The sequence below is a fragment of the Pristis pectinata genome, chromosome 32 (assembly GCF_009764475.1).
Source record: "Pristis pectinata isolate sPriPec2 chromosome 32, sPriPec2.1.pri, whole genome shotgun sequence".
Lineage (NCBI taxonomy): Eukaryota > Metazoa > Chordata > Chondrichthyes > Rhinopristiformes > Pristidae > Pristis > Pristis pectinata.
This window is the reverse complement of record NC_067436.1, coordinates 3,455,719-3,467,997: the sequence shown is the minus strand read 5'-3', so window position 1 is coordinate 3,467,997 and position 12,279 is coordinate 3,455,719. Positions and strand designations below refer to the sequence as shown.

Here is a 12,279-nt window from a genome sequence, read left to right as displayed (position 1 = left end):
TGGCAAGGCCACACTTGGATTACTTGTGCAGTTCTGGTCACCCAGCTATAGGAAGGATGGAAAGGTGGAAAGGCTGGGAATTTTTCCCTGGAGCATAGAAGGTTGAGGGGTACAAAAAAAATCACAAGGGGCATAGAGAAGCTGACTGGTCAGTCTTTTTCCCAGGGTAGGGGAGTCTAAAATTAGAGGGCATAGACTTAAGGTGAGAGGGGAAGATTCTAAAGGGACCCAAGGGGCAACTTTTTCCACAGAGGGTGGTGGGTATATGAAACGAGCTGTCAGAGAAACCTGTCGAGGCAGGTAAAATTACGTTTGAAAGACATTCAGACAGGTTCATAGAAGGGGAAGTGGTACAAGCTCAGGTGGACAACTTTGTCAGCATGAACAAGTTGAGCCAAAGGGCCTATTTCTCTGATGCATAACTCTATGACTCTGACTGAGATGCAGAACTTTCCTTTCCCACTCTACAAGTTTCCCAATTGTTATTTATACCAGTTATAAAGATCACCTAAAACAATCCCACATTTCAACAAACAAAATCTTTGTGTTTTGATCCTGACCAAAAAAGTAAAGTGAAATTTCAGAGTTGGGACACAGAAGGCAGGTGTAAGAGGAAGAAATTCCTGCAGACTTTTCTAACAATGTGACCAATGGCTTGGACAAATTTATTCTACAACGTGATTTAAGGTAATTTAATTGACCTGAGAGGGGAAATGGTGGGTCCTGAAAAAGGTACTCATGACTTCTCTGGTTTCAAACTGGGAAATGGAAACAGTACTTGATTAGGTAGATTTGTGATGTTATTCATTGCTGGCCAGTAACTTCCTACATGTTGGAAAATGAAAGTTTTAAGTGGTTAATTTGCAAATGGCCATATATGTGCCATTCATAACTTGCTGCTTTCCTTTCCATTTGTCATTGAAAATATTCAATTACGTACTTTAATTTGTCCAGGTCAGGGTAATGAGAAATAATCAAATGTGACTCATGTGCTTTCCAAGTGTATTTGTGATATTTGTGATTGGTATTACATTCACAATCTGGACTCAGATGGCTCAGAATTTGAAAAACAGTGAAGTCACCAGTTTTCATAGGATGACAGAAAATCTGTCAGTAACCTCTGTCACACATACGCAGTGGAACATCAAAGTCACAAGCCACTGACGAGGATTCACTGAATCTCCAAAGGGTGCACTGTTGCAGTCTTTTCCTGTATAAGCAGTAGTCTTTGCAAGTGTAATGAGTAGGAATCACAATGAGCTAATGGGTAATTCAATTTTTTTTCCCCCAAAGTCTTCTCGAATCCAAAAAAAAGCTACGCTTTGCTCCATGATGAATAACTGAGTTTTTAAAATACATTGAGCTATTGTCTTGTTTATGTTTAGTGCAGCTGAACAGTGCCTCTTGTTCTGTAGCACTGATTTTATATCTGTGGAATGCTGGCTGACCTCTATTTCTAAAGTCCATGGAATTTCAATAAAGCTAATTAAACTAAAACTGATATTCAGTTCCTCTTTAATTCTTGGGTTTGCTTTTATCTTTTTCCCCCCCCATGCTGTAAAATATTTAAGTTAAAGCTTAAATTTCCATCAGTCTGTCAGTCAGAATTCTTAAATTCAAATGGCTGCACAGCTGGTTGCTGGCATCACAAATGCTAGACGCCATACATTGCAAGCTGGGACTTACTGCAACTGATGTTGAAAAAAGGAAATCAATACCACAGGAGAACTCTGTGTGCAGCTTTCTTCAAAGTCAGTGCCACACATCACTTCACTGCTGACCACAGAATACGGATCAAGATTCTCCAACATAAATCAAGCCAAGACTGACTATTTGTAGTAATATACCTCTTTAATACCAAATTCAGAACACATCGCTACAAAGCACTTCCTGATATCACTCTGCTGAGGTAAAATTCTAGTTAAATGAATTTGATACTTATCAGGCACCAACATGTCGAGTGATGATTGAGCTCCACTGTTAGTGGCAGCTAGATTTCTGCAGGCCACAGAACCATTTTGTGTCCTATGACTAGATTTCTACTTAATGCAGTTATGAGATGCATGATGATTGCCTTTTGCTCCAATACATTTACAAAGGACTCCCAATATATATCAAAATGATTTCCATCCAACCAGTAGGTGTTCTCAAGCCCACAGTGATAGGACCTCAATAGCAGCAAACGACTGCGAGTTTCAATTATCATGTTTATGTTTACTGCAGCAAAAGCCTGTTATTTTTGATCTTCTGAGAAAGTTACTATCTATCCCAACTCTTCCTAATGTTGCTCATTTATAAGTTTTGTGTTGAATATCCGACAGCATTTATAGCTAACATGCAGTTTGATAGTGCTTATTCTTCCAGCTGAAGGCGTAGCCCCTGAGAGCAATGCTTACTCAGTTAGCCAGATTCAAAAACCATCAACTTGAAGGCCATATTCTTTATCACTGAACTGCTCAGATATCAAATTATCAAACACCAAAAATATATATCAGACTCTGGAATTCTACTCCAAAATGTTTAATCACATTGGAACATTTGCATCTACTAAATACAACAATTATTACTGCAGGTTCCATCTTAATCTTCTCCTAGTGCAAAACATTCAGATGTGATAGTGGATACACTTCTGTTCAGAGAAGTCAATTTTTGAGTAGTTTAGTTCAGAAAAGTTCACAAACAACAGGTTTTAAAAAGTTTGATTTAAAAAAAAATCAACATTTTCCCTCTTCACTCCCACACATTACACAAAATAGACTCCTCACTGCAGAGGTACTAGTTAATATTCAACAACTTTAATAAAAGTCAGCAACAAAGCAAACAGCAGAATTTCAGCCACAATCATATAGGCCTGCTGGGGCATAGAATAAGCCAGTCTGACTGGTTTACCAGCCTTTCTCTGAGCTTTTATCAAGTCTGGATCTGTCACTGTATGTCTATGCCCCCCAGTCTTCAAGAAACTTGAAAACATTAATACTGTGTGAAGTTCATCTTATTTTTCGGCACCCGTGTGCAGACAGTTAGAACCATAGAACCATATAGCACAAAACAGGCCCTTCGGCCCACCGTGTCGTGCCGTCCATCAGACCACCCTCACACTACCTAACCCCTTCCTCCTGCATATCCCTCTATCTCACGTTCCTCCATATGCCTATCCAACAAGCTCTTGAACCTGTTCAATGTATCTGCCTCCACCACCACCCCAGGCAGTGCATTCCATGCACCAACCAATCTTTGGGTGAAAAACCTCCCTCTGACATCTCCCCTGAACCTCCCACCCATAACCTTAAAGCCATGACCTCTCGTCTTGAGCATTGGTGCCCTGGGAAGGAGGCGCTGACTGTCTACTCTATCTATTCCTCTCAATATTTTATATACCTCTATCATGTCTCCTCTCATCCTCCTCCTTTCCAGTGAATAAAGCCCTAAGCACCTTAAGCCTCTCCTCATATTCAATACTCTCCAATCCAGGCAGCATCCTGGTAAATCTCCTCTGCACCCTCTCCAACGCCTCCACATCCTTCCTATAATGAGGCGACCAGAACTGAACACAGTACTCTAAATGTGGCCTAACCAGAGTTTTGTAAAGCTGCATCATAACCTCGCGGCTCTTAAACTCAATCCCGCGATTTATGAAAGCCAACATCCCATTGGCCTTCTTAACTGCTCTTTCCACCTGTGAGGCAACTTTCAATGAACTGTGAATATGAACCCCCAGATCCCTCTGCTCCTCCACACTGCCAAGTACCTTGCCATTTACCCTGTACTCTGCCCTGGAGTTTGTCCTTCCAGAGTGTACCACCTCACACTTCTCCGGATTGAACTCCATCTGCCACTTGTCAGCCCAGCTCTTCATCCTATCAATATCCCTCTGTAAGCTCCGACAGCCCTCCACACTATCCACAACACCGCCTATCTTAGTGTCGTCTGCAAACTTACTAACCCAGCCCTCCACCCCCTCATCTAAGTCATCTATAAATATCACAAAAAGTAGAGGTCCCAGAACCGATCCCTGCGGGACACCACTAGTCACTGCCTTCCAATCCGAGGGCACTCCCTCCACCACAACCCTCTGCTTTCTACATGCAAGCCAATTCCTAATCCACACAGCCAAGCTTCCTTGGATCCCTCGGCCTCTGACCTTCTGAAGAAGCCTACCATGAGGAACAACTGATCCTTCTGAACAATGACAGCTCCTACATTTTCACTGAAATGACACACATGCAGCATGAATAACATCTCAGCAAGGTTGTGAAGGACCAATGGCATTGACTCCAGAAGTTATGGAAAGGGAAACAAATGGCATTTACACATTAGAGCACCGAGGCAACAGGTTTCTTCATACTAGGATCAACGCAATTTGGATAAAGAAGCTGATCCAGTCACAGTATCATTAATAGCAGTTCCCAGAATGTACTGCATCTGAAATAAGCAAGGCTATAAAGAAAGTAATGAACAATACAAGTATTATAGGAAAAACAAAGCCAAAGGCATGTGGCAAACCAATGCAAGGGTCCAACCAGCACAAGATGGGGAGTTTTGGGCTCCAGCACATTGAAAAGCTATGGTACTGTAGAAAGAATATAGCTCAGATTCAACGAGACAAATGCACATGATCGTCTCCTGGAGGAGATTAGTGAGTCAAGGGATTTTTATGACAATCCAGTTGCTTACCCAACTCCATTATAACAGAAGACTTTGTGTGCCTTGTACTGCATCTTTCCATTTTTCACTTTTATGTAAAAATTAAAACATAACAGAACCTTACCACGTAGAGTACATACTGGTCCATTGTCCTGGTTCTTGGATCTTTTGTTTCTGAACTGACTTGGGATATCTAATGAAAGATCTTAAAAGAGAAAAATTGTTAGAGGTATAATAAACTCTTATATAGGAAACAGCTAAAACACAAAAGGACAAAAACTTACCAAGGAATGGGTCAAACTTCCGAGATTCAGTTCCACATATTAGACAGTTTACTTCATTCTGAAGTATTCCTCCAAATATGTTGGTGACAACTGTTGAAACACCATTTCTGAAAATAATCAAGATGTTATGAGCAATAGGTAAATGGGGAAACAAGAAGCCACATTATTTTTAATTAACTGCTCAGATATTATGCTGCAACGATAATGGGTGAGAGACTATATGCAACATTTCCCATTCTTATCTAATACAAAATACAAGACTGAATCAGGGACTTACATGCAGCATTTACTGGAGGAAGAGATGCTCGAGCTGTCTGGCAAAATAAATGAAGTTGTCATACCATTGTAGCTTCGCTGAAGCTCCAAGTGTAGATGGTCTAACAAGTATCGCATAAATTCATGAGCATCTTGCTGCTGATATCCTCTGCAGAGAGATAAGATTAACTAAGTGATACTTGACACAGTAAACTTCAGTCCACACAAGTTCACTCTTTTAATTACAAATTGCACAGACTTCTTCGCTTCTTTTGTTCCAATATCCTTAGTGTGATGCCCTGGTTTGTCAGATAAATTAGTTGTCCAAAAGTGACAATTTAATTAGAGCCACAAATGGTTCAGATTTGGTGTGAAATTTTAATTCCATCTATGGAATACAAACATTTTTTGCTATAATATTTTATGTATTCTGGTCCACCTTCCGTGGCTAGGTAAGAAAATGTCAGGGAGGCAGCCATTGAGCTCTATTGGGCTCAGATATGACATACAATGAGGAAATTATTCCATGGGACAGATTTCTTCATCCATATTATGTAAAGCAAATTACATGCAAATGGCAGTTATAGACCTTGAAAGGGAACTAACTATTCTCTCTTTCCCTGTTGTAATCAGCACTTCAAATCATTAACAACTCTAGGTTGATGATTTTAAAGCAAATGGCAACACTTTCAATTCACTTGCCTGAAAGCATAATTAGTTTGTGGAAATTCAGCATGGCGACTCCCTGGTGTTTCACGCCGTCTTTGTAAGTGCAATGTAAAGAGCTTTTTTTTGAAACACTCAACGCCCCAATTAGAGTTACTACTTACAGTTCAAAGCAAAGCCACTGAAACAGACTTAAGCATCAAGATTTACAATACAATCTTCAAACTTGATGCTGCATCCACATAGTTATAATTGATAGAGAAGCAAAAAAACCAAAGCCACATTTTCTTTAATAGATTTTCTAGCAAAGTTTCATCCTAATAAGCCGAAGAAATTATCAGCCAACTGTCTACAACTTGAAATCTTCCACAACTAAAATGCCTTTGAAACACAGCTGTGAATTTATTTTATACCCCTTTCCTACTGCAGATCAATTCCTTACAGAAATCATGGATACAGAAAACATACAGAAAACCAGTCAACATCTGCACTGAGAGAGCAAAAAGCAAACTGCCCGAGGGCGTTGCTGCCTGACCCACTGAGTTCCTCCAGCAGTTTGTTTTTTTTTCGCTCCAGATTACATCGGCAGTCTCCCTGTCGCTGAGTTGAGGTTTTAACTATTTTGGACAAATAAAAATCTTGCCTACCTGAAATTTGGCATGATCTTCCAAATGACATAGAAGAGAGACTCAGGACAGAATGCAGTCTGACTTCCTTGCCATAAAGCGCAGAGAGTTTTCCGGAACTCTTCTACTAGGGAACTGCAGTATTAAGCAGGGAAAAAAGGGCGGAACATTAATAGCACTACCCAGATACGCTGACAGTATCAGCATTTCTTAAAACTACAAGAATTTTATAACAGAGCCATCTGAACCATTGCATGAAATTGGCTTATGTTTCTTTAACATGGAAGGCTAAGTGTGATTTAATCAATGTCTTTAAAATGAAGGAAAAGTTGTCTGCCAAATTTCATTCCCTCATTTTGCCCTGAACTTTAAAATATTTAACATATTCCAGTTTAAGTTGCTGTGGATTCTCTTCTCCCACCCCAGTCTTTCTGATATACAAGAAGATTTGCAATCTCAAAGAAAACTGATTTTAAATAATATTTTTGGAATCCAGAAGGACATACAAACCACATAAAATATTACAAACACAGGAGTTACATTTTTAGAACTTATTTTTTTTCCCCCATAGCTACAAGATAAGGCAAATGAGATAAGGCAAAAACTCCAAATCCTGAAAAGTCTTTAACCCTTGCTAAAATTTCTAATTAGCTGCTCTAATAACAAATTCATTCTACCTGCCTTAAAGTCACAAATATATTAACTATAGCAATATAATTTGTCAGATTCAATAAAAGCAATATTCCTTGGTACTGGCCATTTGCAACCACTGCTTGCTCATGCCTGTGTTATTCAATGTTGTAGTGCACTGGAGTTTAAAAAGAAAGTAACATACACACTGTTGTCACCCTGGCTTCTGGTGTGATAGGTCCTTCTACCTGCAGTTTTACCACTGCGCAATTCCACTGCTGGCAGCTCCTTGAAATAACAGCAGAACTGCTGGATGTTACTGCAAGTGGGGAAAAAAAATTATATGTTGAAGAAGACGCCAGCTGCTGCCTCTAAAAGTAGAGTTTTAAACATAAAAAGTTTAAGCATCACTGCTAAATATTTCACACCCAAAGAAAAATAATCTGACCAATGAAGTATACGGGATAAATTGCAGATACTGGAAATTTGAAATAACAGAAAATATTGGAAAAACTCATGTCAGGTAGCATCTGTGGGAAAAGAAAGTTAATATTTCAGGTCAGGCTCCCAGTAACATCAACTCTGTTTCTCTTTCCATAGGTACTGCCTGGCCTGCTGAGTGTTTCCAGATTTTCCATTCACAGCCTGATCCAAATGTCCCAAAGTACTTTTCAGCAAATGAAGATACTTTTGAAATTTGACAGCTAATTTATACACTGAAAGCTCACATAAACAGCAAGTTATATAATGATGGTGAATAAAGGAATAAATATTGGTCAGGACAAAGCAGGTTAAATTCTCAGCCACAATGGACCACTTGCTCAGCAATGTGCTGGATTGTCAGACTAGATTTCTGTGCTCAGCTACTCCAGGCCCAATGCAAAATATGGTTCAAGTAGTGATTGGTTAAGATGAGCAAAGTAAAAAGAGCCAGGTGTAACCCTTGGTCAAATGCTGGAAACCCCTGGGTGAAAAAGAGGAAAGGCAAGAGGTAGATTCTCACTTACAATTAGTCTATCTGGTACACACACATAATTGGTCAGACCACGTTAGTCAAGGACAGGATTTCCAATCAGTTAAAAACTAGACTCTTGAATCAAAATACTCAAGTTTCACAGTGGAAAACAATGCAGACACAGTAAATTTTAAAATAGAAAAGGGTCTGGATATACTCAGCAAATTAGACATAATGTGGGGACAGAAACAGAGTTAACATTTCAGGTCAACCATATTTCATCAGAACAGACTTTTCATGAAAACTGTTGAATTTTGAAGAAAGGTCACTAGATGTTTTTCTATCCACAGGTTTTGATCAACAATGAGCATTTCTAACATATTCTGCCTTTATTTCAGATTTCTGCAATATTTAGCACACAATTAACCTTTCATTTTAATACCTCACGTAAAAGCCATGAGAGATCAAGTATGCACTATACTTACATCAAATCCAAACACAACCACCCTAACCCAATTTTAAATTGATTTTTATCTCCACCCTAAATTCAATGAGAAAAGTTTATTTAATTATGCCCACAGTACTTTAACTTCCAGCAACTTAAACACACCTAAATTTTCAAAAAAAACCCATATGCAAGGCACTGAAAACAAACATTTAGTACCTCCCTAATCAATCACATTTGAAGGCAAAGTACATTTGTTATTGCTTAGACAAGTTTTCAGTTAACTATGAAAGTGCCTTTTCAAAAAAAAATTAAAGCTATAAAAACAGTAATGTTAATTAAAAGGACAGCAATAATTACTTTAAATGTACAGAATATTAAAACCAAATGTGCCTTCAACATCTCTCAATGTTACCAAATTTTCAGGGTAGTCATTGCTACACCAGTCAAAACTTGTTCCAACATATCCAAATGCACATTTTAAACTAAAGCCAACTAATGTTTATGTATCCTCACCTAAAATACTATGTTTTTATCTGGGTTTCGCTTTACGAATAAGTGTATTTGAAACAATTACACAGGCATATAAAAAGCATCCACTAAATCAATATTGATAGGTAGATAAAAATTATGCTGGTATATTTATAGATGCCTCACTGCACTGATTTGAGGCACATTACCACCCTGTAACTCCTATGTCAATGTTACATCGCCACTTTAGCCAAGTTAAATGAAATCCAGACCCAATGTGCGCATGCATCAACAATAAAACATACATACTTGCTAGGTGTTTCCTATCTGGAAGAGAAGTGTGGTATAGAAAATGGTGTTCAAAAATGTTTGCAAATAGAAAGACCGATACACATACCAAGAACTGGTTTCAGTAATATTTTCCTGGGCCAGCTGTTAAACTGGAGTTTACATAAACACTTTTAGGACCAGACCACCACTACTGTTACCTCATCTTCGGTTACAAGGGAGGTATAATTGGAGAAAAGGGTAAAATGTTCATGGAAGGAGCCGAAGATAGCTTTTATTTTCTTATTGTCATCTAGAGTAACCTAAAAATTCCATGACTGGAACAAATTTGGCAAAGCAAAGTGTCACCATGCATTTATGGGTGGAGAAAGTACATGTGGAAGAAGACCTCATATATACAAATGATATCGCTGAGGGGTATCATATAGATGAGGAGGGTGCCCAACCTCAGACCTTTCAGGGCATAGATAGGGTAGACAGCAAGAAACCTTCCTGCATGGCAGAAGTATCTAAGACCAGTGGGCTTAGGTTTATTAGGGTCAGTAGGAGATTTAGAGGGGATCTCAGGAAGAATTTTTTCACTCAATGGGTGGCTGGAATCTGGAATTCACTGCCCAAGGTGGTGGAGGCAGAGACTTTCACATTTAAAAAACATCTGAACAAGCATTTGACTGGCCAAGGCATAGGTTACAAAACAAATGCTGGTAGGTGGGATTAGATTGATAAGTAGCCGATGGTTGGCATAGACATAGTGAGCAAAAGGGCCCAATTCTGTGCTGTATGACTGGATTCTGGCGGTAACAGTATGCCAACAGGAAGAAAAGCCAGTGCTAGAGATATTCTGGTTAGAATCATAAATAAAGGAGGAAACTTTAAATGAAGACCCCGAACCAGCCTGTACCTGCAGTCCCCACAATCCCATTTAGTTGAGCCGAATGTGGAGGGCTGGACATGAGCTCTGTATCTCACAGCAGGCCCTTGGCCCATGCTCTGGCACACACATACAGCCTTGGACAGCTTGTTGACTGTGAAGAGCTTTCTAAACTGTTATTAGAAGTCTCTGATAGTGACATTCATAAACTATTCAAATAAATTTAATTAAAAAATTAAAAACAAAGCACTAATAGATAAATTGTCTTGAAGTAAAATAATGTAAAATTGCAGGAATCCCATAAACACTAGCGCTCCATCAAAAGTCAGAGCAATACAGCACAGATACAGGCCTTTTGCCCAACCGGTCCATGCTGACCACAGAGCCCACCCAGCTAGTCCCAATTTCCTGCATTCGGCCCATATCCCTCTAAGCCCCACCCCTCCACGTACCTCTCTGTGCTTCTTGAATGATACCATTGTACCTGCCTCAACCACTTCCTCTGGCAGCTCGTTCCATATACTCACCACCCTCTGCATGGAAAAAGTTGCCTCTCAGGTCCCTTTTAAATCTTTTCCCTCTCACCCTAAACCTATGCCCCCTAGTTTTGGACTCCCCTACCTGGGGAAAAGACCCTTACCACCTTATCTATGCCTCTCAATGTTAAACAATTCTAAGGTCGCCCATCATTCTCCTACATCCCAAGGAAAAACACCTAGCCTGGCTAACCTCTCATTATTCAAGCCCTCTAGTCCTGGCAATATCCTCATAAATCTCTACACTCTTTCCAGTTTAACCACGTCTTTCCTACAAGGTGACCATTACATCCTTTTATGAGATTAGCTCTGTTTCTTCTAAACCCTGTATGCCAGTGCACCCAAACATTTAGTGCTAATGCTTTGCTACTGGGCTCAACAGCGAGTCTCCCGACAGAGCAGTCAGTCAAGTGGTCTACCTTGACTTGAAGATCCACCTTTCATTATGCACATGCATTGTTCCAATGGAGCCAAGCACAAACTCAAGGAACATCTCATCTAGGCACATCACAACCCTCATGACTCACTAAAATCAACAATGTCAGTTAACCAGCCTTTCCCGCTTATGATAAAACTGGTCATTTCTGATACAAGGTCATCCAGCTGTAATATTAACTTTGCTTTTCTCTCCAGAGAAGCCTCTGGATTTTCTTGGCATGTCCAGCATTTCTTATACTTCAGATTTCCAGTAACTGCTTCAGTTCAGATCTCACAGTTGCAGCATTATTGTTGTTGTATCTTTCTTCTCCCCAACAGCCCTCATTCATCTTCCTCTATCTACACGCCGTCTAAGGAGGATCACACACAGATCCACCTCAGATGGCACAAAAGCATTCTGCATTCTGTGTCACCTGGATAATCTTAATCTCCACGTTATACAAACATAATTTATTCTCTCTGCCCTTCCCTCTCTCTGCAGCTCAAATATGCTTGTTTACTAGTTCTGGTGATAGGTTGTGGACCTGAAATGTTAATTGGTTCATCCTCCACAGATGCTGTCTGACCCGAGTATTCCCAGTATTTTGCATTATTATTTCATATTTCAGGTACACGTGGCTTTATCCTTTCCAATTGTGTTTTATTAATTCTACTGCAAAAAAACAAATTGGCACTCCAATATATGAAGGCGGAAATAAAAGTTCCACTAGGAATGGCGGCATCATCCAGCACAAAAAAAATCTGCTTGCAGAATCCTTGAAATAGTTGGTTTCTTAAAAAAAATTGCAAATTTTTGAAAAATTTGAAACTGTTGGATAAAACCTAACATTTGCAATTACTCTGTGTATGCAATTACTTTCTACATTTCTTGGCTTTCTTGTTTCCCAATCACAGTAGACCTCACTAAAACAGGATCTTAGATGCACATTTTGCACTGTTGCAACGAAAAGTATTAACCTTCAGTGGTTTACTGCAACCAGCAACGACTCAGCCAATCTATAAAGCACAATAATATCTCAGTGCTAAGTCAGTTACCTAAGTGACTGGAGGATGGCGTTCATAAAACAGGTGTTCCCAAGATTCCGAAGTCCCGTAGCACAAATGGCAGAAGTTCCTCCCTGTCAACAATTGGGTGTTCAGTTAGTTGGGTGATCCAGATAGCTAATGATG

At 39.6% G+C, this 12,279-nt stretch overlaps 1 protein-coding gene across 5 annotated transcripts in view; it reads right to left on the bottom strand.

Annotated features, from left to right (window-relative positions):
• Positions 1 to 12,279, bottom strand: part of usp3 (ubiquitin specific peptidase 3) — a 73,951-nt gene that overhangs the window by 16,015 nt on the left and 45,657 nt on the right. For 4 of the 5 annotated variants that reach the window (XM_052042415.1, XM_052042416.1, XM_052042417.1 and 1 more), the window contains 6 exons: positions 12,145 to 12,227; positions 7,311 to 7,424; positions 6,497 to 6,610; positions 5,206 to 5,352; positions 4,929 to 5,035; positions 4,769 to 4,849 (listed from right to left, as the gene is read on the bottom strand). In XM_052042415.1, the coding sequence (XP_051898375.1) occupies positions 4,769 to 4,849; positions 4,929 to 5,035; positions 5,206 to 5,352; positions 6,497 to 6,610; positions 7,311 to 7,424; positions 12,145 to 12,227 (646 nt within the window). The remainder of the gene's footprint in view (positions 1 to 4,768; positions 4,850 to 4,928; positions 5,036 to 5,205; positions 5,353 to 6,496; positions 6,611 to 7,310; positions 7,425 to 12,144; positions 12,228 to 12,279) is intronic. The other variant, XM_052042418.1, reaches the window with a different exon arrangement.